At 41.2% G+C, this 13,927-nt stretch overlaps 1 protein-coding gene across 1 annotated transcript in view; it reads left to right on the top strand.

Annotated features, from left to right (window-relative positions):
- The window catches only part of LOC138624424 (ankyrin-3-like), a 95,364-nt gene that overhangs the window by 23,578 nt on the left and 57,859 nt on the right, over positions 1 to 13,927 (top strand). Inside the window, exons 2-8 of the mRNA XM_069704622.1 lie at positions 1,424 to 1,525; positions 1,996 to 2,094; positions 4,172 to 4,270; positions 6,399 to 6,497; positions 9,953 to 10,138; positions 11,115 to 11,138; positions 13,514 to 13,612. Coding sequence (XP_069560723.1) covers positions 1,424 to 1,525; positions 1,996 to 2,094; positions 4,172 to 4,270; positions 6,399 to 6,497; positions 9,953 to 10,138; positions 11,115 to 11,138; positions 13,514 to 13,612 — 708 coding nt within the window. The remainder of the gene's footprint in view (positions 1 to 1,423; positions 1,526 to 1,995; positions 2,095 to 4,171; positions 4,271 to 6,398; positions 6,498 to 9,952; positions 10,139 to 11,114; positions 11,139 to 13,513; positions 13,613 to 13,927) is intronic.

The following is a 13,927-nucleotide window of genomic DNA, read 5'->3' as shown; positions in this document are numbered from 1 at the left end:
TCCTAAATGTAGTCTGTTATTCTGCTCGCCTCTCACAAACCCCCTGCTCTCACCGCCACCGCCGCCACACCCTGAAATCCTCACACACAGATAAGCACACACGCAGCATATTTAGTTCCCTCTGTCAAATTGGGCAGCCCAGCTTGATAATAATGGTGCATGTTTTTGGAAGTTTTGACAGGTTAACTGCAAATTGCTCTGTTGCTGCAGCTGCTCCCCCGAGAAAGGCACTTAGTCATGGGGGGTTCATGGAGGGTGGTCTGTGTGTGTTTGTCTTAATTATAGTGGTATACTGCTCATAAACAGTAATTGTGGATGCTCCCAGTAGTTGTCCTCTTTACCTCAGGAGTTGGTCCTGTGTCCAGTCAGCATAAAGACAAGCTGTTTTTCATTTGTTAATGTGAAGAATGAGATCATCTTGTGCTTGTGCTTGTGTATTTTATTCTGACTTCCTCTGAGCATACTGGGGACACTCCCTCACCCCATTTCAATTCCATTTTATTGTCCAGTCAGCATAATCCAGACAAGAGAGGAAGTAATAACTGCAGCCTGACTGGGACAATATTTTTTGGGGCCAGAGATCAATATCAGCCTGTACTCTTTTTGCATATACTGTGCAGTGACCCTTCTAATGTGGTTATCAAACATTTCTGACACTTGTGACCAAGATATAAATAAATAAAACAATTTATAATTTACTCCAAGCATCTTTTTCATTTCCACATCAACACTTTCACATATCGGCCAACGTACATGCAGATACCGATATTTCTGTGAAAAATCAACATGCCACTCAGGCTCCTGAGGCAACCACTTTCATGTCAGACTCCTTCTTCTACTACTGTGTGCTCAAATCAGTGAGTTTCACAATCGATTGGTGAACAATTTAATTTTCAGTTGTTTTCTGCCCTGAATTTCGCCTCGAAGGCTACATACTGTGCAGGCTGCCCATTGACGGAAGTATTATGGCTGTGCCCACAGGGAAGGCTTGCTGTAGTGAGAAAGTACTTCCACCTCCTCTCAGCATATTTATATAGCATTAGTAAAACAAAAAATGATTTAAAGTGTATTTTAGTTTAGTTATTTGTTTGTTTTCTTAAAAAAAAATACACCAACTTAAAGTTGAGATGCAATTATGATATTGTTTATCTTTTATGTTAAAACAACGTTGGCTCAAAGCAAACCTTTATATCCCACACATGTAAATCTCTTGGCTTGTATTTGGGCAGCCATGTTATTCTTGGCTTGCTGTGTTGCAGTTTAACCCTGCAGGTGTGTTGAAAACAAGTATTTTCACTTTCTTTCATCCTCCATCCATTTTCTATCTTTTTAATTACCTTTTTAATCGTTTATTTACGCATTCATTTCATTTTAAGGCTACGATGACAAACCGTCCTCTTCCTCTCTCTCTGTCTTCCTGCAGACGGATGTAAATGCCTGTTATCTGCGAGCAGCTCGGGCCGGGAACCTCGAGAAAGCTTTGGACTACCTGAAGAATGGAGTCGACATCAATATTTGCAATCAGGTCAGCTGGTTTATCATCAGCCTGTCACAATGAAGCTGTCTTAAAACCCTGGAGCAGAATCTTTTTCTCCACTGTCATCTTATCTTGTCTTATGAACATTAACTAAACCTGTATTATTTACCTGATTCATAAAAAAATTCCAAACAATCACACTTTAATTTGTAAACAAAACTGCAGTGCCAATCAGTTTTAATTTAGTAAAAACTTGGTGTGACACAAACTACAGAGATGAACAAACTTGATATTTTTTTACTTCTTTACAACAAATATTTTCCAAATGTGTTTGTGCAAAAATAAGTAAAAAATAAAATAATGCACAGACACAGTGAATTTTTTTTTTTTTTCTTAATAGAGACTTTGAAATAAGTCAAAACAAATCACAAAGAAAGGGCACAAAACACAACAACAACAACAACCCTTTTTCTTTATTTTAATTCCTCTATCCCTCCCTCACTTCTCTTTCTCTCCAGAATGGCCTGAATGCTCTCCATCTGGCCTCGAAGGAGGGCCATGTGGAAGTGGTGGCGCAGCTCATCAAGCAGGGCGCCAACGTGGATGCAGCCACCAAGGTGTGTGTGAGCGCCTCCGTTGATCACACACACACACACACACACACACACACACACACACACACACACACACACACACACACACACACACACGCACACACAGACATACAATCACTCACACAGGCACGCGCTGTATGCATGAATTCACACACACACACACAGTTTGCTGAGTTAGCACCTTCTCAAAGTCACATTGATTTAGCAGCAGTAGAGGAGATGAATGGCTGCGTGTTAGTCGGGAGGTTGAGCACTGATTTAGTGAAAGTCTGTCCCATCGTGTGCGTGATTCAAAATAAATAAAAGAAAAAAAAGACAGGAGAGTGTTTCACGACGTAAACGTTTCTTGGATGGGTTGATGTGTGTAAACTGAGGCAGTGAAATGCTCCTCTGAAACCAGCAGAGATGTAAATTGTAGAGTAAATTTAGCCAATCAAGAGGAAAAGTAATAATATTCTACAAAGCTGTGGATGCATCGCCCGCTAGTTCCTCCTCTGATTCACCCTAAATATCATGTTATGGGATAACATGGAAAAAAAAAAAAAAACAGGTTGGTATGATAAAATGATGCATCAGAAGCTCACAGCATGTTTACCTGCACTGTGGTTGACCTCACTTTGAAACAGGTAGACACTTGACCATATCGCCCCGCTTTGCTGTCTGAACCTGCATATCGGATCGCTTCGGAAACTTCCCCCTACATCCGATAAGGATGTTTTATGTGTTGCACGTTATCTGTAGCTGCTGTGTGGAGGTTAGATTTATCTGTACAGCTCAATAAATAGATAGGAAATGTGTGGAGAGAGAGAGAGAGAGAGAGAGTGGGGGGGAGTGACATGGAGTAGAAGGACATTTAGGCCCATGCGTTCTATGTGCTTGAACCGCTCAGCCATCGGGGTACCGCCCCTTTTTATTTGTAACTCAACTATCGCAGCGCTTTTTATGTGCACAACCCGATGCAACACTAAATCAGTGAGACCAAAACTCCACCTCTTCCTCCGTCCAAGAGAGGAAACCGCTGCCAAATTCTGGTTTTGGTCTCATCCACTGGCAGCCGTTTGTTCATACATTCAGTTTATCAATATATATATATATATACATTTACCTACTTTAAGTCGACATAAATTGTTATTTAGTTAAGTGGGTTGCAGCTCCAGTTAGTAGAAGAAGTGAGGCGTGTGCGTGTGTAGCAGCAGGAATGACAACATGACAACAGCTGCTGCTCGCTGTCGCTGACATACGTACAACAGGTGCGTCCATCAGAGGCTCGGTATGTGTAACACACAATAAACAGGCTTCATCATGCTTCATATATGAAGCATTGTCTCTTTCTTTCTAAACATTGTCTCTGACTTCTCACCCTTTAATCGCTCCGCTGCACTTTCCAATAACTTCCATTCAGAAAGGTTAATATTGACTCAGATTCGCGTAACGGAGAACGAACATGACCAACAGACACTTGTGCTGTTTGTTTTGTTTTATTGTCTTTGTATGAGGTGAACCGACTCGGATGTAGAAGTGATGCTGAAAACCTCAGTATCTATCAAATGTGTATGTTTTTTTTTATCAGCATGTTGAATTTATTGTCTTATTTAATGGAGAAATTCATGAAGAAAACATTAAAAAAAAAAGAGAGAGATTTGAAAGTGTGACTTTGTGCCCTCAAATCAAAATAAACACGACTGCAACCCAGCGAAGGACAATATGAACATGAACTACAAGAGGAAAATCTAAACGAATTGATTTAGATTTTATGTATTTATTATTTCTTTGTCTTTCTTCTTTCTGTTTGGGGGATATTCATGCTCATGCTGACTTTAATTAACCTTGTTTAGATCACATTTTGGCAAATTAGCACCAAACTAAACATGCAGAATTAGCTGTTAGCAGTTCATGCATTGAATCGCGGTTCTACCGTGGAGAGGAAAACTTCTCGTTTTGACATCTGCAATGATATCTACAGGAAATGTGTCACATTGCACGTCAAAATAGATTAATAGATTTAGAGAAAGATTCAAAGTTATCCTGCACCAGTCCCTGTTTCATATGTTTTTTTTGTATTAATTGTTTTTGAAAACAGAAAGGAAACACTGCCCTCCACATCGCTGCCCTCGCCGGGCAGACAGACGTGGTGAAGGAGCTCGTCACCCACGGAGGCAACGTCAACGCACAGTCTCAGGTAAAACACACACACACACACACACACACACACACACACACACACACACACACACACACACACACACACACACACACACACACACACACACACACACACACACACACACACACACACACACACACACACACAGCTCTCCAGTTGTAAAATCATCTTTGTTGTGCGTCCCTGTTTGAGTGTGTGCATCCATGCGGATGAATGTGTACACAACTATTGTACACGCAGGGTCCATCTGTGTGTGTGTGTTTGTGTGCTGTGTCAGCAGCTCTGCAGTACAGACTAGCCCACACTCAATAGTCAGCACACGCACACACACACACACACACACACACACACACACACACACACACACGGGGGACTTGTTGCCACAGCAACCATAATGATGTCAACGTCAAAGCCTCGACTGGAGCTGTTGAGAGGAAGAAAATAATGTCGATGAAGATGTTGGTATTGATGAGCTGACACCTTTACTGCCGCACTGAAACTGTTTAGTCCGTGGTTTTATTTATTTTATTTGACATGATTTAGAGGAGAAGGACTCTCTGACAGCTGATATTTAACAATAAAACGGATCAAAATTTTTAACAAATTTCCTTGTGTATGTTGTGTTGGTGTTATGAATAGAGAGCAGTTTGTACACAGCATGATTCAACTGTAAAGTCTATAGTTACGCAGTAATTACACGCGTGTCTGCTGTGTGTTTCTGACTGGACACAGGTTTTTGTTTACGCAAACAGTGAGTCTTGAAGGTCGCTGACGCTGCAGTTTTCTGCTGTTCTGTATTGTAAATTAAAGGAACAGTTGTAGTAGTTTTTTTTTAATTGAATGAATTGATAAATGCGATATGATATGCGAGTAGATCAAACTTAGTGGAAACTGGTATTTTAGCTGTTTTTCCGTGCCGCTATGGTTTTTTTTTTTAAAACTAAGCTAACTGTAATCTGTCTGTAGTTTCACATTTATTGTCGAGACGTAAAAGTGGTTTTAATCTTATTGTCCAATCCTTTGCAAAAATAATGATTTCCTAAAATAAGAAACGGACCCTTTAGCATTGCAAATTTCCACCTATTAAGTTTGTAATACAAATATTTTATTTAATTAAGTAAAAAAAAAAAAAAAAGAAGAATGAATTAGGTTGTGCAGTTACTAATCTGCAGTTTTATGGGTTGTTTTTTTTTTACCTTATAAATTAGTTTTGTGTTATCTGTCATAGCTGAATTCTGACAGTGAAGTTTAGGTAAAGTCCATTAAGTGAAAAAAACATCCATCGGTGCAGAAACACCAGACGAAGCACAAAGAAGAACAGGGAAGGAGGAGGATGAGGAGCTTTTTTGTATGCTGACGTGTTGCTATGGAGATGTGTTTTCTTGTTCTAGTGCTGCACCACACACACACACACACACACACACACACACACACACACACACAGAGAGAGTCCTCTTTAATTTCAGCTGCAGATCAGCTCGTATCTGCCCTGTTATCAGGTGTGAGGTATGTACGGAGGTGACACTGTGTGCTCCACGACAGGTCTGCCGGAATAATCCCTGCTTTGAAAACGTCGATCAACCAGATCAAAGTTTGACTCTCAGTTCATGTGTGTAATAGCAAAATACTGTAAGATGATTAAGCTAATTCTCTTGAAATTCAGTGTGATAACCTTCGTATTGATCAAATCATCACTTTATTGCAAAATTCCTGCAAATCCAATATCGCCATTAAGCAGTAGTGCTCATTGATTTTCAGCGCTGGCCGCAGTGATGTAATGCAACCAGAGGTATTGATGGGATTGGTCACGATATCACCTGACTCTACTGTGAAGTCAGTCTGACGAATATTTATTGTGTTTGTAGTGCAGTAACGTTACTCAACACGTTGTTTAACATTTATTTTACTCTATAGGTCTCATATTTTTCCTTAAATATGTCCTAAAAATAGCTATAATTGCATCGGTATCCTTTATATAATTAACTTACACAGCAGGTTGGCTGAACATGCGTAAAAGTGAAAACTTTCTGCAGACAAGCATCAATAAATACAAGATAAGACCTCTGTTTTTTGTTTTTTTTGTTATATCTGATGTTTGAACACCTCAGACCTCGTCATCATCCAGTGTTTCCTCTGTGTGCAGAATGGCTTCACTCCGCTGTACATGGCGGCGCAGGAGAACCACATGGAGGTGGTGCAGTTCTTATTGGACAATGGCTCCAGTCAGAGCATCGCCACTGAGGTAAACAAATATCACACACACACTCACACTCACACAAGCCCATAACAGCTTCTAATAGCTACCCTTTGTCCCAGCCTTCATTTAGTCTCCCTGTAATTACACTGCAACGTTATGACCAACAATGTCTCTGCTGCAAACGGTAAATAGGTGCCTGCTCCAGTGGCTGTGTGACATATGAAGCTACTAGGGGCAAAAAGGATGATGATTTTTTTTTTAATAGATGAATCTGTTGCATGGAGAGAGTGGAGGAGGGAGAGTCAGCAGCAGCAGCAGGGTGACGATGTGTTCAGAGTGACCTTGGCTGCATACAGGAGGAGGAACCAGTGACGTTACAGGAGTCTCACATCTGTGAGCAGGCGCTAAACTCCGAGCGTGTCACACTGATCCATCATCTGCAGTAACAACCGAAAGCCCTGCAACACTGACGTGTGACCAAACCAACCTCCGACTTTTCAGTTTCTCCTCTGAGTTGTGTTGTTTCGTTAGTAAGAGAGCGTGTCGCAACAGCCGTTAGCTAATAGTGAGTCCTGGGTGTTGTCGTACCAACATGATCAGTTAAGTTTCAGTTCTGCCTCCATAAGAGAAGTATTATTGTAGTATTTGGAGAAGTATACATTTACATTTCTACAAACTGCTTCTTTCTTTAATACAAGAAGTCACATTTTTTCAAAATATTACATATTTAAAAGACAAGCAACCAAACTGCCCAAAAACTGTCTCTAGGCAATATAGAGTATGACCAGATTCATCCTTTTAAAATGAATTATAAAGCTTTATTTCGATTGTATTTATGGATGTGTCTCATGTTTTTGGGGTAAACAAACCAAAACTGTCCCTGAAAGACGCTGAAAACTCGACACAGCTGGATGTACTTTTCTGATTTTACATTCGTAGCTGCTGCGTGTCGGTGGGATGTTTATAGATCTCTGTCCTTGACATTTCACAAACAACTCCCTGGCACCTCTCCTTCCTCCTCGTCTTTCCTTTGTTTACCTCCTCCTCATCTCTCCGTCTTTCCCTGCATCAGTCCTTCTTTTGTCTGCCTCTCCTTCTCGTCCTCTCCCTGTTTTCCCACCACATCTCTCCTCCTTTCACTCTCCCCGCGGTCGGTGGGAGACGGACTGAATTATTCATGTGGGGAAATATATATCCATGTTTGAAGCATCTCCCAGTATTTAAATAATTCAGATTTAACCATTTCAGCAGAGCAAAGGGCAGAAAAAACATCTGAAAACCATTTTTAATATTTCATTTGGAATTGATCTTTTGTGTTGCATGTATTGTTGAGCATATTACATACATACGTCGGTATATAAATATTCTGCGTTAATATCCAAGATTTACTTTCAGATTTGAATCAAATTCAAGTGCTGCTCCACCAGATTTGTAGATTTAAAGTTTGTCAGTAGCTTCATTACAATAAGTAGAGCTCCATTATTAAATAGCTTTCTGCTGCTGGAGCTGCTTAGTGCTGTTTGGCTGAAGGAAAATTGTGCTGCGTCACTGCAAGTCTTCAGGCTTGAAGACATAAATCAAAGCCTCTCTTTTAGGGCCTTTTTGTTTGCTGCTGCTGCTGCTGTACTTGTGCCTCAAGGTATTTTAGGACATTGAACTGGCTTTGTGTGTTTTTCTGAATCCTTAATGAAGCAGATGAAACAGGAGAGCAGTGCTCTGGGACAACTTCGGACTTTTTAAAATTATTAAAAAGGCGAAATTTATGCAGTTGAATATGTTTGTGTGCCCGAGGGAATGTGTGTATGAGGTGCGTGTGTGTTTTGCAGACATGGCTTGTGGATCAGATTATGAATGTGTGTGTGTTTGTTTGTTTGTTTGTTTGTTTGTTTATTTATTTGTGTAGACGTTGCGGCCCGTATAGTTTTGTGTGTGAGCCGTGCAGGATCTCCGAGGGAACGCTCTGCTTTGATGTGTGGGTGTGTAGTGATGCTGAGTCGGTTTTATCCAGACTGTTGGCGTTCTGTGTAAACAAACACACACACACACACACACACACACACACACACACACACACACACACACACACACACACGCTCCTTGGCGCACACACACACATAATCTGTGGGTTGTTTTACTTGTGAGAAATCTTTACTTTTCTGTGGTGATTCATGGATACGGCTGCTAGTAGCCTCTCATCTTGCCTGGGTTTGTGTGAGCAGCAGCGGTTTGCAGTTGGTCTCCTCTCGTCTGTTTCTCGGTTTGTGTCCATTAGCGGATGCATTTCTTTTCGATTTGTCCTTGAGCGAGATGCTGAACTCCTCCCCAGCCACTTAAAGCATCTTTAGCGCATCAGCTAAAATGGCTAAATTGCTAAATGGCTATTAGATTGCCCTTCCAGGCATGCGACCCTTTATGTTAATCAGATGGCCACCTAACTGGTCGGGCTCATGTTGGATTAAAAACACTTTACCGTAAACGTCACAAAGTTACACGCTCAAGTCGGTGCGTGTCTAACCTACATCACCTACCATCTGATACGATCCCAGAAATAATCTGACCAGCAGTATATTATCTGTTTTAATCATGCCGGCTGCATGGATAGATACAATTAAAACCATCAACATGTTTCACATCATTTACAACCTACATTGTCATTTTATACATGAACTTTTAAACGTTTTTATACTGGTTCATTGCAGATTTAAATCATGTAAAATTATTAAATTGATGTGAAAATGTATTTTTATTTGATTTACTGTAAGACACAGCAGCGAGTATTCCCCATGCTGACAGTAAATTTAAAATTTCAGCCTGTGAGAGAACAAAAACACTCCAGTTATGTCTGTCTGAATGTTCCTTATGTTCTACAAGGAACATTAATCTGCGAGTCACCTTTGTTCGAAGCCAGAATTGTTACGTATGCCGTGTCTGGAAGTGTTGATATTAGCAGCTGACGTCAAGAACAAGAAGGAGTCAGTGACTGTGTGATCTTTAGATGTCTCCTTTGCTGAGAGCAGTTTGAATGGCACCGAGTACGTACTCAATGCATTTTAATGTTATGATCAGGGAATGGATGTTTTTTTTAAAGTGGTGTACGGCTGCGGTACAAACAGACTCTGCAGTACTACAGATGAGGAATACGAACGTTACTCTGCTGCTGACCCCGATTGTCCTCGATCTGCTTAACAGGCAGACGGCTGAGGCAGCTGTCTGATTTATACGATGTAACTTTACACAGGAGGGCCGAAGCTGCAGTCAAGACCGTCATCAGCCACCTCCAAGGAATTTAATTTGACTTCCTCTGGCTGATGGTTTAAAGCAGCAGCAGCAGCAGCAGCCCAGAAAAACCTCCCAAAATGTTTCCCCACTGAATCACATCAGGCGAATCTGAAGAGGTCTCACTGTTGCTGTGTCCATGTGGCCCGTTTGTTCTGCAGTATTTCCTTACTGTCAGTCAGTCGGTCCGTCAGTGACGTCCTTCTGTTTCTGCTGTTTTCCAGGATGGCTTCACTCCTCTGGCGGTGGCGCTGCAGCAGGGCCATGACCAGGTGGTTTCCCTCCTACTGGAAAACGACACCAAGGGGAAGGTCCGCCTCCCGGCGCTGCACATCGCCGCGAGGAAAGATGACACCAAGGCCGCCGCGCTCCTCCTCCAAAACGACCACAACGCCGACGTGGAGTCCAAGGTACACGCTCAGGACCCCTCAGCGGGACTCCAGCTCCCATCATCACCTGCTGTCGGACAGGAAGTGTTTGAGATGCTATCGGACTCATTCAGAGCCTCATGAAACCTGTTATGAATTATGGGATAGATTCCAGTTTCTTCTTTTACTGACCCGGTGCCGGCGAGTTGTAGTTTCGTATTCAGTGGTGGTGATCTTCTCATTTTACCTGAGGAAGAAAGTGAAAAAGAATATTTCCCGAAATACCAAACTGTGTTTTTTTTGTCCTTTGGTTCTTACAATACAGCACATCATACAGCCTTATCTTTTTTTTAATTTTTTTTTTATCGGACTACCATTAGTTCAGTAAAAAAAAAAGTATTACAATATGCTGTTTTCTGAATTGATATACCATAAATCTCTTTTGTAAAAACCAAACTTACTCTCTAAAAATACACATGTAGCATCACAGACGCTGCTTCAATGAAAAGAAGAACTGGAAGTTGTGTTCATAAATCACAAAAGGTATCATGAAGTTGTGAAAAGTGTCTGTTGTGTCTTTTTTTTTTTTCACAGTGAAGAAAATCCTGAACACATTTTCAATCGGAGAAAGTTCAACAAGCGTTTATATTTTGGATGAAAGTCTCTCTTTTTCTTTTTTTTTTGCCACTCAGGGCCAGAAACAAAGTCGTACAGAAATATTAGTGCAGCTCCACTTGCCACATATTTCTTGTCGAACAATTAACACAGTGTGAGGGAGAGTCGCGGTCCATCGTCCAGTTGTGTGTACTTCCTTGTGGTTCCCTTTCAGTTCTTCTTGTTGTCACATACCCATCCTACGGCTTGGTGCAACCATGGTGTTGGTGTTGTAGCTGTTGTGGTGCACTAACCACCCCATTCTCTCCTCCTCTTCCTCCTCCTCCTCCTCCTACGTTTCCTCCCTCTATTTGTTCCTTATTCTGACCCTGCCGATCCCTCCCTGTTCCCCTTTCCCTTCCAGATGATGGTGAATAGAGCAACAGAGGTACATCTTCTTCTCCTCCTCCTCTTCTTCGTCATCTCTTCTCTTTTTCTTTTTCTTTTTCTTCTTCTTCTTCTTCTTCTTCTTCTTCTTCTTCTCTTCTTCTTCTTCTTCTTCTTCTTCTCCTCTCATTGTTCACTCATCACCATTGCAAAGCCTTCTGTCTGCCAGCATGAACGCTTAAATGCTGGCATGAATGCTTTTGCTGCTGACAGCGCCTCACCCGTGTGCCTTTTTTTTTTAAAGCCTGCATTGCATTTTGACTTTGCTTTGTGTGTTTGCCGTCGCTGCTTTGCGGCAGAAACTAGAAGAAAAACAACAACAATAGTATTTCAGTTATTTTCAGACCTAGAACTTCATTATCAGTTAATGCAGGTGGAACACAGGCTGCTAATACTTGTGTCGGAGTTGTAACTGTGCTGTAAGCCCACTGCAACAGCTCATAGGATAAATGGAGTTCATTTCCACAGCTGTAATTCCTTCAGTACATCAACAGAATCATGTTATAATCACCACTCTGTTGTTATAGAATTTTTTTTTTTTTAACAGAAATACTGATTTTTATTTGTTTCCACTTTATTGTTTTTCCCAACTGATATAAATCTGTTGAGATAAACTGTGAAACAATGCTAAAGATAGGAGCCTGGTAGCTTAGCTTAAAAGACTTGAGACAGGGGGGATGGGGGGGGGCAGCTTACCTCACTTGGTCCAAATGTAAAAAAAGGTTTCAAGAAACTGCCTCTTTGTGGGTTAATTTTTCATTAAAATAGAGAAATTAAAAACAACAAGTTGTGGTGCTAACTTTCAACTAGACAGCAAATAAGTGTATTTTCCCTGAAATGTCCAGATATTCCATTAATACCTTCACGGAGGCGCGAACAGTTTGTAAGAATGGATTTTGAACGATTGGCATGTTGCCTGCGAGTGTCAGATCATTTGACCCTCTTGGTTTTTGTTCTCCGTATGTACCATAAAAGGTTCTGTATGCATGCATCGGTTCTTTCCAACATTACCATACCCATTACTGTATAGCCAGCTAACATGTAAAAACAGCAAACAGCTGTGCCCAGTTGCAGTGCATTTTATTCCAAGCATAAACTCACATCAGACCTTCTGAAAACGCTTCCGCTGAGCCTTGTTGTCTTCGGGAGTTGTGTTAAATGTCTGTTGACGTTCTTTTCTCCATCCGCAGTAGCCGCTCTCAGTAATGTGATCCTCCTCCAGTTACTCTTATGTTTGTGTCGTCTATCAACTAAACATCGGTTTTTGCTGCTTCGGAAAAGAACAGAAATACAGAAAATAATAAACACATGCTCACAAGTTAGAACTGAACTGTTTAGAATTGATCAGAATAATGATTGATTTATGTTTTGGATGAATGTTTTTTTGTCCTTTCACATCCATCCAAGCTGGTTACTTACGTGTCTTTAAGCGGTTATATTAGTTTGACTTTTTCAGCTGATTGTTCCCTTAAAGCAGCCTTCTTTTTAAAACTACTTAGTCCTTGAACTCGGGTTGATGCATGCCTACCTGCATGTCTGGTTTTTGTACTTCCTGTCAGATGAAATCTTATTGCAGAAGAGTTGGACTGAAACAAAACCCTTACGGACACTCGGATGAATGAACTCGTGCATGTTTTCATTTGACAGGATGTTAAGCTGCTTACGTCTGCTTATATTTTTTAATCCGTTCACTCCAAACCTGAACAATGTTAAGTCGTGAAGCACCTTCCCAAATTATTACACGAAAAGTAAAACTATGCACTCAGTGGCCACTTTATTAGGTACACCTGCAAAATCTGAAATCACAGCTCCGCCAATAATTCCACCTTCAAGATATTTATCTTTGGTTTTGATTGATGGTGTCAGAAACGTATTAATTTAATTATAGGTCTGTTGTTTCAACTGCTTCATATTGATGGATGTACAATATTAGAAAAAACGTTTCAAACTAATACAAGCCCAGTACAACACCACTGCAAAATGTGATCCAAGTAATAAACAAGTTTGGAAAATTGGAACAAAAACTTACCATTAAACGCCTCGTTAAGAAACAACATGCATTGGTGCTGTTGTACTTTATTGCATTAGATTTTTATGGGTGTACCTAATAAAGTGGCCAGGGAATGTATTTTTATTATGAAAGTAAAAGCACTCCAGCACTTTTTAACTTTTAAGAGCATGTTTGACTCTGCTCAGCTTTGATCTGCTGCTTTCAGCCAGCCGCTGCTGCACTTGTATATGTAACGTCCCATCATGCTTTGCTCGATGCTCATTATGAGGCCGCTTTTTTTTTTTCTTTTTTCTTTTGCTTCTTTTTTTCCACCTTCTCTTTAATTGACTCTCCTTCTGCGTGTGCTGTCTCTCGTCCCTTCTCAGAGCGGTTTCACTCCTCTCCACATCGCGGCTCACTACGGCAACATCAACGTGGCGACGCTCCTCCTGAACAGAGGGGCGGCTGTGGACTTCAAGGCGAGGGTAGGGTGCTCTGCTTCAAAGACCACACACACACACACACACACACACACACACACACACACACACACACACACACACACACACACACACACACACACACACACACACACACACACACACACACACACACACACACACACACACACCTTTTGAAGTGAGTGCTGCAGCGAGCACTCACTGGCGCTGAGATTAGAGGACAGGATGATATGAAGGAATCTGAGCTTGTGTTTATGTGTGTTATTCTACAGCTGTGCTCGTCACTCTCCTGGAAACACACTCTCTTTTATCTGATAATCCGATGGACTGTAGGAATGG

Source organism: Brachyistius frenatus, unplaced genomic scaffold, assembly GCF_029030835.1.
Source record: "Brachyistius frenatus isolate BFR_SWC_R1_liver_20210118 unplaced genomic scaffold, ASM2903083v1 Contig_51, whole genome shotgun sequence".
In the NCBI taxonomy this organism is placed as follows: Eukaryota; Metazoa; Chordata; class Actinopteri; family Embiotocidae; genus Brachyistius; species Brachyistius frenatus.
The sequence above is the reverse complement of the archived record's forward strand: the minus strand, read 5'-3'. Positions and strand labels throughout refer to the sequence as shown.